The 12,018-nt window shown below is 60.1% G+C and overlaps 1 protein-coding gene across 2 annotated transcripts in view; it reads left to right on the forward strand.

Moving 5' to 3' along the window:
- FBLN2 (fibulin 2) overlaps window positions 1-12,018 on the forward strand; it is a 49,016-nt gene that overhangs the window by 12,278 nt on the left and 24,720 nt on the right. Inside the window, exon 2 of one of the 2 annotated variants that reach the window (XM_004692346.2) lies at window positions 876-2,206. In XM_004692346.2, coding sequence (XP_004692403.1) covers window positions 934-2,206 — 1,273 coding nt within the window. In that variant the 5' untranslated portion in view covers window positions 876-933. Of the gene's footprint in view, window positions 1-875; window positions 2,207-12,018 lie in introns of those variants that run through there. The other variant, XM_004692347.1, reaches the window with a different exon arrangement.

Genomic DNA, 12,018 nt, shown 5'->3' on the forward strand with positions numbered 1-12,018 from the left:
GCGCCCCTCGCCTCTGCCTGGGGCTTGCATGCAGCGAGGCGGAGCTCTCCCAAGGGCGAAGCACGCAGCCCCTGCCAGACGCCGCCTCGCAGTCGTCGGCTGCTCTGGACTCTGCTGGGCTCTCGGTCTCCGTCTGTCCTGGGACCCCCGTTAGCTCCGGTGTTGGGGTCACACCTATGGCAGGGCTGTCTTCTGGAGCCACTGTTCCTCTTGATCCACTTTGAACTGGTCCCAGCGGCTCTGGCTTCCCAGCACCCCCCAGCCCCCACGCAGTGGCCAGCGGCCCGACCACGTGGCCATCTCAGGAGCGCGGCACCAGCTGGCCACATCCGTGTTTTCAGCTGGCCTCTGGGCTGAAGGGGCGCGGGGGGCAGGGTTCAGAAAGGACTCGCCCAGCGCTGCGACCGGGAGGGGTGGACACTGGTGTTCGTGTGGTCTGGGACAGGTGGGCACTTGCCTTTCCCGGAGGCCCGGTGCCCTCGGACACCCCGTGAGACTGCGTGTGGGACACGCGGTGAATAGCGTGAGCCGCCACGTGAGGCCTGGGCTGGGGCCTGTGAGTGACCGTGGACAGCTGTCCCCAGGGTGTGAGTGTGGCCGAGAGGGCAGGCATGTGAGTGCGACTGTGGACGAGTCTGTCAGAGGCACGTGGGGGGCCAGAAGCCCCGGGGGGGCCCCTGGGTGACACGGCCCTCGCTCCGTGCTGCAGACCGTGCGCCTGGGGGCGTGTGCTGGGGGCTTCAGGTCCAGTCCACGCGTGTGGCGCTGGCCGGGTGGCCGTGACGGGTGGAGCTGGCTGCGTGCCTGCTCCGGGGTGCGGGATCCACATGTTCCCCGCGTGCAGGGCTGACGGGTGACCTTTCCGCTTCCCCCAGGACTCGCGGACAGGGGACCGTTCGTGGCTCGAGGCAGCACCTGGCTGGCTGCAAGACCATGGCGCTGCTCATGGAGCCTCCTGGAGCCTGGCTGGCCCTGGCCCTGGCCCTGGCGCTCGGCTCCAGCGCCCGGGTGGCGGCCCGGCCGCAGGACTGCACGGGCGTGGAGTGTCCCCCGCTGGAGAACTGCATCGAGGAGGCGCTGGAGCCCGGAGCCTGCTGTGCCACGTGCGTGCAGCAGGGCTGTGCCTGTGAGGGCTACCAGTACTACGACTGCCTGCAGGGCGGCTTCGTGCGCGGCCGCGTGCCCGCCGGCCAGTCCTACTTTGTGGACTTCGGCAGCACCGAGTGCTCCTGCCCGCCGGGCGGCGGCAAGATCAGCTGCCAGTTCATGCTGTGCCCCGAGCTGCCCCCTAACTGCATCGAGGCCGTGGTGGTGGCCGACAGCTGTCCGCAGTGCGGCCAGGTGGGCTGTGTCCACACTGGCCGCAAGTACCCCGCCGGCCACACCGTCCACCTGCCGCCCTGCCAGGCCTGCCACTGCCCGGATGCGGGTGGCGAGCTCATCTGTTACCAGCTTCCGGGGTGTGATGGGGACCTCGAGACCGTGCCGGCTGCCGCCGCTGGGAACTTCTCAGACACTGAGGAGGGGGACCCCGAGCGACACTATGAAGACCCCTACAGTTATGACCAGGAGGTGGCTGAGGCAGAGGTGGCAGCCGCCCTGGCAGGGGAGCTCCAGGCAGGGGCAGGGGGCCCGGCTGCCCTAGGAGGTGGGAGCCACGCACCTTCTGCCATCCAAGCCACTCCCTGGCTGGCCACGCTCCCCAGGCCCACGGCAGCTGCTGCCCTGGGTCCCCCAGCCCCTGTGCAGGCCAAAGCCAGGAGAGTGACAGAGGACAGCCCGGAGGAAGGGGCGGAGGACAGGAGCGAAATGACAGTCACGCTGCAGACGGTAGCTGATCACAGGGGCCTGGACACAGTACCCACCGCCGGGCTAGGGGGGCCTGGTCTCCCCGCGCGAGAGGAGGAGGCAGAGGCCAGGGAAGGGCCGGAGGAGAATCTCATCCCCGATGCCCAGGCCACCCCCCGAAGCGCGAGGCAGGGGGGAGCGGCGCCCAGTGTCCTCCCGTCACAGGCCCCGCCGAGCCCACCTGCGGACCCAACGAAGCCCAGCACCCACACCAGCCTGGCCACACCTCCCCGTGAGGCATCCCGGGCCCCACCCACCCAGGAAGTACCCAAGCAGCTGCCTGATCTGTCCCGCTTTGAACCAGAGGATGACACAGACCCCAACTCTGTCCACTCTGTCCCCAGAGGTGACCCTGAAGGTAAGACTCTTCTGGGCTCAATTTTCTTATCACGACTCTACAAACCGTCAGGTGTCAACCGTGAGTGGGTCCTGCTGGGCCCCTGGCACTCCTGCCTAGGAGTGGGCCAGCAGGGTCCTGGCTCACAGGCCAGGGACGGAGGGCGCCCCAGGGGGTGTCCAGGAAGACTTCCTGGGGAAGAACACTTCGGGACAAGTCTTCTCACTGCCCAGGGCCCCTTCCCCGCCTGGCAAGGGCTGTCGCTGGGCCCTGACCATGCAGAGCGTGTGCATGTGTGGAGCGGGGTGACGCACAGCCTCCTTCCAGCCGAAGCCCCAGCCCAGCGCGGGCTCTGCGTCCAGCTTGCCCCAGGTGGGTGGTGGGGTGAACTCACCGTCCCTGGGCATCTCCTACCCCGCCGTCAGGGAGGTGGGCTCCTCAGCTTCAGCTGGCCAGGTGTGGCAGGTGGTTCCAGCGAGGTGGTGGCTGGACCAGGGTGGTGGGCTGGCTTCAGGGCTCCTGCTCGCCCAGCCCTGAGTCGCAGGAGGTGGGGAGCAGACAGAGTCTGGGCTGCGGCCTCAAGGGTCCCCAGTGGTGCAGCCCCGCCCCCACCCTGCCTCCTACTGCCCGAGGCTTCTCTGTGGTTCTGCGCCTTGGCCATCCGAGGAAGGCTGCCTGGTGGTGGGGCCCCTGATGACATGCCCTTAGCCCATCTGGGGGCTGTCCTGGCAGGGGTCCGGCACCTTCAGGCCTGGCGATGAGGGTAAGTAGGGTATGGCCAGGCTGCTGCAGCACTGGTGTACAGGAAAGGAAGGTTCCGGAAGTTAGGAGGAGGAGGTGAGTGAATGCCAGTGGGACCTTGGCCGGGTCACCAAGGGCGGGCCTGCCACGCCCCTCTCCCCTCCGCCGCCTGCTTTCCTGCTTTTATTCCCTGGCCATCGACATGCTTGGGCTCCACTACTCCCGGGGGCTTACCGTCTGTGCCTCAGTTTCTCCATCTGTAAGTGACAGAGAAGGGCTGTTGTGAGCATTTCGCGAGTCAGTTCACGCCCGGCGCTGGTGCACAGCGCAGCACTCACTGAGTGCTGGAGAAGTGGGCCATGATGACTCACCGCCCGTTCTCAGTCCGCCCCTTACTTGCAGATGTTGCCGGAACACCTGCTCCGTGCCAGGGCTGAGCGGCCGGCACGGCAGGCGCAGCCTCTCCTCTCGGCCTTCAGCCGCTGAGCGCGTGCGGGTTTACTCCTGGAGAAACAGCCTCGTGATGGGGCCGGGCGGGGGGACGCCTGGCGGGGAGGGGCGGCTGCCCCCACTGGGAAGTGGGGGCCTCTGGCTGCCATTGTGGGGGGACAACTGGGAGCCCCCACTAATGGAAGGGCCTTTGGTGGGGAGCAGCTGGGGAGGTATCTTCGCTTGCTCCACCTTGGGAATGGGGTTTCCTGCTGAGAGATGGGCCAGGGGGATAGGAAATGACCCCCCCCCAGTCTTGTTGCCATGGCAGCCCCTGGGGCCTAAAGTAGGAGGTTTCCAGCCATTGCCCCAGGCCGGGCTGGGGTGGGGTTGGGGAGTTGGGGGGGTCCTGTCTTGGAGCAGAGCCGTGCCAGGGATCCAGGCTGCCTCTGAGCAGGTCCAGATGTGGCCTAATGGAAGCCACATGCCTAGCTCCCTGGCCAGGGAGAAGGGTCTGACGTCTGTTGTCACTGGGGGGCAGGGGGCTTTTTGAGGGCGACTTCTACCGCTGGATTGACATGATGGAGGGAGCCAGGCTCACCCCCTGCTGTCCTCCGGGGCCGCAAGGAAGGGCACCCTTGGTTATAGGGCGGCCCTCAAGGACTACGAGTTTCCTGGAGCAGCTAGAGGCGGCTCCCCTCTTGGAAATGGCTCCCGCATAACCTCCGTGGGCCCCAGGAGCAGGCCAGGAAGGGGGCCCCTTCCTCAGGACCTCCAGTAACCAGATTCTGCAGGGCGGGGGTCTCTTGCTGCTTTGACATTCTGGTCAGCAGACAAACTTTAGAATTCAAATTATGTTAACAGAAGACACTGCACAGTGACTCACGCCGGGCGCCCCAGTAAGCGCTCATGGCCAACGCCTGCGGTCTGCCCGACCTCCGCGTACTTCACAGCAGCGCAAGCGGGCATCTTGCCCACGGGAACACGTGCAGAGTGGTGGGTCCAGGAATCCTAGCGTGGGCCTGTTTGCTGATATATAGGATCTCCCTTGACCTAACAATGGGTTTGCATCCCTCTGAGTTGAAAATATTGTCAGTCAAATGTACATTCTTAGCTTAGCCGGGCTGACCTTCCTCGTGCTCTGGGCACTGCCGGGAGACTGGACAGCTGGGCAGCATCTCCATCTGCACACACAGTTTTGCTCAGATGTATATTTTCATTTCTCTTGAAAATACACTGAGGAGTAGGGTTACTGGCTCGTAGGGTAACTCTGTGTTTCATCAGTAGATGAACTGTCAGGCACTTTTACGTGGCGGCTGCACCTTCTTTCCCAGTCCCGCCAGCAGTGCACGAGGATTCCAATGACCACATCCTCGTCAGCACTTGTATCTGTCGTCTTGAGTTTAGCCTCCCCAGTAGGTGCAAAGCAGGATCTCTGTGGTTTTGACTTGCGTATCTGTGATGACTAATGATCATCTTTTCACTGTCTTGCTTTAGCAAATTCTAGAATATAGACGACACAAACATACGTACCATGAGCCATCAAAGTGACGACAGTGCCATGGAGCCTCCAGAGGCCATCACTGGCTGCTGGTGAAGACAGCCAATGGCAGTGTTATTGTGATGATAACGCTGCACTCAGCTGTCCCCCCACCCCCCAGGGATGGCCTGTCTGCACCCCACATGCTCGTATCTTCCAGCTAGGGACTGGGAGGGTGAAGGTTTCCCATTGCAGCTTGCCAAGTCCGAGCGGCACATGGGGCTCTCCTGAGGCCGAACCAAGTCTCTTTGGCCCCTTGTATGTAGAAACTTCTAGAATCTTGAGTGTCTCAGTGAGCTGGCGCTCAGTGATCTGTTCTGTGGGCTGCTTGTGTCATCTGCTCGCCAGCACCGCCTCCAAGCCCAGCCAAGGTTGTGTGGCCTCGGGGTGAGGGCCGCGGGAGAGGTGGGGAGGGCGGGACTTTGTCCTATAGTATCTGGTCCTCTGGAACAGAAGCGCCTGTCTGGCTGATTTTAGCATCCTGTGAGCTGGGCTGCCCTTGGGTCCTCCTTGCCCACTCTGGAGTCTCCGTACTGGCAAAGTGGCTTGGGCCAAATTGGGCGCTGGAGGGGAAAACTCTGGGTATGAGTCCTGCCTCCTCTGGCCCTGGCTGTGTGACCTCAGGTAACCAACTCACCCTCTCTGAGCCTCAGATTTCTCTATCTGTGAGATGGGGGCGCGGTTCCCCTTACCCCCAGGGTAGGAGAGGGGTGGGAGATGCCATGTCAGCCGGCACAGAGGCGCTCGGGGGACTGTGAATTCCCCTCTCTCCTGCCAGAGGCCACACTATTCTGGGTGGTGGGCAGGCGGATTTGGGTTTTTGTTTACGTGAACAGATGTATGTCTTTTCTGGCGGGCAGAAGTTGCCCCTCTGGTGCAGTAGCAAAGGAGTCAGGTTGTGGGGGTGGGGAGCATCGGCTGCACACTTCCTGTCCCCACCCCTGCCTGTCACTCCAGCTGCCTCCAGATGAGCAGCGCAGTGCTCCTCCCGGGCCTCCCCCCAACCCCCACGTTCTTGTTTCAGCGCCTGCCAACCGAGTCAGCAAATACCCCAGCCCGTCACCGGCTGTCTGTGAGACTGGCAGCCACGGGATGGGGAGGGGGTGCTTTCCACGGAACCCCCCCACCAGGCGCCAAGGTCATCTTTGCCTGCACAAGTTAACCTTTGCCGGGGGCATTTATATGAGCCCGGTGCTGTGCCCGCCCACACGTACCCCAGCCTCCGACACCCTGAGGCTCATGGTCATGCCCATTTTAGAGGTGGTGACTTAGACACAGGGAGCGTCAGTGAGTCCAGGGTCACAGAGACCAGTAGGCCAGATGTTCGCTGACCACTGCCTGCCCTTTCCCGGTCACTGCCCTGGTGTGCCAGCCGCCGCCATGGGTAGGCATGTCCTCCTTGTCAGCGGACCCGGGCTCCACCATTGTGCTGGCCATTGGCCCGCAAGGGGCAAAGCAGGGCCTGGGCAGGAGTGGCAGCCCCAGGCTTGCATGCATCGCCAGCCCCAGGCTCCCTTCCTGGCAGAGCTGGGGGTTCTGGGAGTCTCTGGGACCCATATGGTGGAGAGTGGGAATGGCTGAAAGAGCAAAATCTGGCTGCAGGGAAGCTGCCTTGGGGGGTGAGGCAGAGAGAGCGAGCGAGAGAAACTGAGAAACTGAATGAGCTCAGAGAGAAGCTGGCTTGCAGCCTGCCGCCCCCACCTGCCCCCTCACTCCTTCATGACGCCTGGTGGGCCTGGCACCACGCAGCAGGCTAGGTACCAGGACAAGGCGAGACCCTCCCGAGGGCTGACTTACCCGCCCTGACAAGCAGGCCTTTGGGAGACGCAGGTGGACGCCGAGGCCAAGCAGCTGGCGCGTGGGACCGCAGGGACCAGGACGGGGTGCAGGCCCCCAGCTCCCGGGGACCCCCGCGGCATGCGAGGCCCAGCCTGGTCCATAACTTCAGATTAAAAAAGAAAGAAAAGAGCCTGCAGCCTGGAATTTTACATGAACGCTCTCAATTTGTAAATCTTGGCAATTAGTATATTAACGCACCAGCAAAGCCTGCAGCGGGCACCAGCGGGCTGCTCGGGAAGACGCACAGCGCACCAGCTCCCCCTCGCCCCCAGCCCACACGCAGCTAAGACTGCAGCGGGGGTGGAAGGGCCTCGCACTCGGAGCTCAGAACGGGGTTCCCAAAGTCCTGAGCCCCAGCACCGACCTCTCTTCCCCTCCACCCTGCTCAGGGGTGTCAAGCCTGGCGCTCAGCTGGGGCAGCAAAGCCAGCTTCCTTGTGGGGGTCTAGGGTCCCCTAGCTCTGTACTCCCGCCTGCACCCCACTTTGGCTGTCAGTGTGGAGTGCTGTGCTGTGGGGTGGAGGTGGGGTTAACCTGTCTCCCGATCTGAGTATCGAGAGTCACTCTGTAGGCTGCAGGGGAACGGATGGAGGTATTTGGGGTGCTGGGGAGTGATCTGGTCAAGGTGTGCTTAGAGCAGACCTGGGGGAAGGGGGTCAGAGTCCTGGTCCAAGTGTGTGGGCTGAGGAGAAAGGGAAAGTTGCTGGGCCCCACCGGGAGGGAGCTCCGGAAGGGCCTTGGCTTCCCACTCGGGACAGGCCCCAGCCAGCCTCAGCCCCCGGTGCCCTCACTTGCTCCCACTGGCTTTTCCGGGCGGGAGCTCCCACCACCTCTTCGCAGGGGCACTTCTGTGTCAACACTGCCGGCCAGGAGGCCACCTGGGGCTTGCAGGAAACGCGCTGGTGTCTGCTTCCTGTTTGCCACAAAGAGAAAAAAAATAGGCCCCGTCTCTCATGGGATGTTTCTTGCATTTTTTTTTTTTTTTAGCTAATCATTTTATTTACATTTTTCTTATAGTAAATACTGGCCTGGGAAAATCAACAATGCTTTATAGTTAAATATCTAATTAGCTCGATGTAGTTTTGATGGGTTGATAATGAAACTGTCTGGGAAGAACAATAAACCAGAGTGAAGTCACTGGTAAGATTCCACCATCAAACAAAGAGCTAGCCTGAGAACTGAAATCCCACCCAGCTCCAGTCTCAGCAGAACAGTGTCTAAGGTGGCAGCAAGTTCCCGAAACTCACTATGACCCGCCTCACTCAGTTTCTCGCCGAGGGGGGACAGAGCGCACCCCAGGGTCTGAAGTCTGGAGTCCACCGTCTGGCTTGTTGGGAGTTTGAGTGACATGAAGGGGGCTGGGGAACCCGGGAGGGAATGGGTCCAGGGGCCACCCCGAGCTCCATCGTGTGGCCAGTGGCCAGCGGCGGGAGGGACAGCCCTGCTGACTGCAGCTGCTGATGGGCCATAAACGGGGCCACCCTTGGCCACATGCTCCGCTCTGATTCTGGAACCGTCTCCCAGTGACGGGCTCATTCCTCGGAGGTGACCATCCAGCCCTGTGTCCAAGTGTGAGGTCGCTTCCTCCCACCCTGGTTGTGGGGAAGCTTTTCAGTGCCCCTCCAGGTCCTGTCTGTCTGGGGACTTTTCCTAGGGCGGCAGCCTCACAAGCCTGGCTCCACGTATTCCTTCCGGGCTCGTTGGGAAGCTCTGCCCTGATGCCAGCCTGCTACTTTGCAAGCAGCTCTTCCCTTCACGCCTGGCGTGAGCCGTGAATCATTGTAAAATCTGAACAGAAACAGGCCACGGAAATGCTGAGGGTAGGTGCACACGTTACCTCCTCGCTGAGGGCCTGACCACTCAGCTGCCCCTTCCCAACACGTCCCAAGCACCAGTCTGAAGTGTCATCACAGCCCACGGTAGCCCCTTACAACCCTGGACACCAGCCCACACCACTGGGGAGGCTCCCCGGGGGCGGGGCTCTGCGGAGGAGTCAGCTCTGTGACTGCCAGAGCTCTGGCATCACCTTGTTATAGGGCACCCCAAATCTGTTCCAGAACAGGAGGAGAGGGACACCCCTGAAGCCCCAAAATCCTGCCTGCTCTAAGTGGGTTCTGCCATCCACTGCTAGAAGACAAAACATATATAAAACTTTAATGAAAAGGGACTTTAATACAGTGAATATACAATACGGAACACAAAGAATATAACTTCTAAATCAATCACCTGAAGTGACCCATCCCCTTGTGGGCAAAAGTCCACCCAAAAGGGACTGGCCCAAAGCAAGGCCTGAAAGCTGCCACAAGACTAAAGCACCTTCTGGCTGGGACCCATGCAAAGGGTCAGACATGGCCAGACAAGTCTGGGAGGAAAAGAGCAACATCAAAATCAATATAAACACTGCCACAGTCACCAACAGGTCTCTCACCCACATCTGCCTTAGCCAGCCCAGGGTCAGGAAACAAGCACGGTTTCTTCCTCACATGCTTGCTGCTCCATGTGGCTCCCTCAGGTCTCCTTCTGGCTCTCCATCCTGCTGCCTTCTCTTCTTCTCTCTTCTCCTTTTTCTCTGCTCAGCTCCACCCTCCTTCTGGGTAGGGCAGGGAACCTGGAACTTCCCCTTTTCCTAGGGACCACCCTGTTACAACCTCATTTGAGAAGCGTGTGTGTGTGTGTGCGGGAAACCCTTCAGCTTTGACCCTACATGTTCCAACTCTAAAAACTGAAGACTTTCTCCCACATTACCATGCGCACATTAACACGCCCGCTAATTCCCTAAGCCGCTGGGACGCGGACGCGGGGTTTCTCCACTTAGACCCACGAGCGCTGGGCAAGCTGCTTCGTGAAGTGATACTTGATCAGTGGACTGGGTGTTACTCTGTTTAGATTTGGTTGCTATAGCTCCCGAGTCTCTGTCTCCCTGAGTTTGTATTAAAGTGTATCACACATACCCTTGAATATCTCTTCACGTACGTTCCTCTCAGGACGCCTTTAAAAGTTTTTATTTTGCTGACTGTGTATTTCAGAAGCCCAAAGAGACGCTCCATCTTCATAGGGCAGTTGGGGGCTGTTCACACGTGCGCCCTGCAGTGCTACCGGGTTAAGATGCCGGATGCTTCAAGCATTCCAGAATCCTGCTGCTGCCCCTTCTCAGTCGGCTCCAGAGTCTCCCCCATCGAGACCTCTGTTCAGTCTTCCCCACCATCACTTACTTACCCCTGCGTATTCATGCTGTATAATGAGAACGGCACCATCTGACTTTGCTTCTTCAGATCATGTGTGTGAGACGCTTCCGTGCTTGATTTCTGCATATGACGTTTTGACAGTTCTTCTTTATGATTGCATTGTGGGAGTAACCCTGGTCTGTCTGTCTGTCCTAGTGTTGATGGGTGTCTGGGCTGTTCCGCGTTTGACCTGTGCATGCAGTTACTGTGAACATTCTTTCGCGTCTTTTGGACAGCTTAGGTGTGTGTTTCCGTTGCATAGAAACTAGCCGTGGAATTGCTGCACTGAAAATCCGGTTAGTGCTGGCTGAACCCCAGCCGTCCCCCCGAGTGTATTACCAGTTCACCCCCAGCAGTGAAGGAGAGCCCAGCTGCCCACACCTTTGCCGGTGTGGATGTCATCACTCTGAAGGCTCAGACTTGGCCCCAGGTGGCAGTGGGCGGGAGAGGCTGAGGGATGACCTGGGCTCTCCAACTCCTGGATGAGGGGCAGAGGAGACCCCCTGTGGGAGAGGGCTGGGGAAGGAGCGGGGCGGGGGTCGTTGCCCCTGGAGGACTGAGGCTGTGTGGGCGACTGAACTGCCTCCCTCCCTCTTTCCTTCTGCCCAGGCACTACCCCTCAGAGCCTTACCTGGCTGCCGGGCAGGGGCCTGGGGCAGGTGCCTGCTCCCTGGGCTGTAGCTACAGGGATAGACACAGGCCTCTGTCTGGACCTGGGGCGGAGATGCAGCACAGACCTCACACTAATCAGCCAGAGGGCCCAAGGGCTCCTGGGCCAGCCGAGGGTGGTGAACGATGGGGGTGGTGCAGGCCTGGGGTGGACAGAGAAGGTGCGAGGTGATGGGAGGTGGTGTGAGAACGGGAAGGGAGGCCGAGGCTGGGCTGCTCCCCTGGGTGGTCCAGGAAGGCGGCTTCAAGGAGCTGAATTGGATGGACTCCTGCTGTTTCTGGGCCATTCGCCCCCTTGTCTGGTGCTGGGGCAGGAAGACAGCTCAGGATCTCTTCTTGTTTGTCTACTTTATAGTCACTGTAAAGAGCACTCCAGGCCCCCACGCCTTCTGGAGGCCCCTAGCCTCTCCTCCAGAAAGCCCGAGAATACTGTTTTCCCCACACTGTTCCTTGAGTTCCCCCAGCACACCCCCCTCCCCCAAACACACACAAAGTCCTGTCCAAACAGGAGGGCTGGTGGAGATGGCCATCAGCCTCCAGGCAGGTGGAGGCTTTTCTCTGGCTGTTTCAGGCTTTCATGTGCAGAGAGACAGTCAGAGGGTCGTGACCCTAGGCTGCATTGTCCCTGGGGCCCATTGTTTGATCAAAGGGAGGTTAGAATCCCTGGAGTCTCAGAATCTTTTTATAACAGAATGTTTCTTGAGTGGCCATACCTGCCTGTGGCCTAAAGGAAGTGCCCGATAGCAAAAGGAAGTGCCCGATAGCAAGGGGGTAAACAGTGAAATGTCAGCTGGCTTCCGGGGCAGTTCCTGTCCTCCCCCAACCCCAAGCCCTCTTCAGCTGCTTTCTGGGTCTGCTTCCAGAAACACTACACTTAAAGGAACGCTTCCACATCCCTTTGGGGAGACCCATAGTGGCTGGTACGCGCCACTCAGCTTCGAGCCTTGGAAAACAAATTCTTCCTAACACGGTTAGAAATTTCCCCTGGCCAGTGCGAGATCTCACCAGTTCTCTGCTGCACCTGCGCGAGTCTGGACAGGTAGCCCCTCAGGACAGGTATCCCCGCTGCCCTGGGAGGTGGACTCGCCTCCGTGCCCGAGGGGTGTCCGTCCACAGGCTGCTGGAGGGGCTTATTCTGGGTCTCAGTCCTTTCAAACACCGCAATGCATGTTTTTTTTTTTTAATGCAATGCAATACGCAGAATAGAAAACTGACTGTTCTCGGGGTGCCCATTCGCACAGTGCCATGGGCTCCCCACCTGCCCCCACGAAACACTGACTGCCACCCCCCACCTGGGAACCCCCTTCTCCTTTCTGTCTGTATGGATCTATCTGTCCTCAACACCCCATTAAGTAGAATGACATAATATTCGTCTTTTTGTGTCTGGCTTGC

This window comes from Condylura cristata, unplaced genomic scaffold (assembly GCF_000260355.1).
Source record: "Condylura cristata isolate star-nosed mole 26May11 unplaced genomic scaffold, ConCri1.0 scaffold00033, whole genome shotgun sequence".
Classification (NCBI taxonomy): domain Eukaryota; kingdom Metazoa; phylum Chordata; class Mammalia; order Eulipotyphla; family Talpidae; genus Condylura; species Condylura cristata.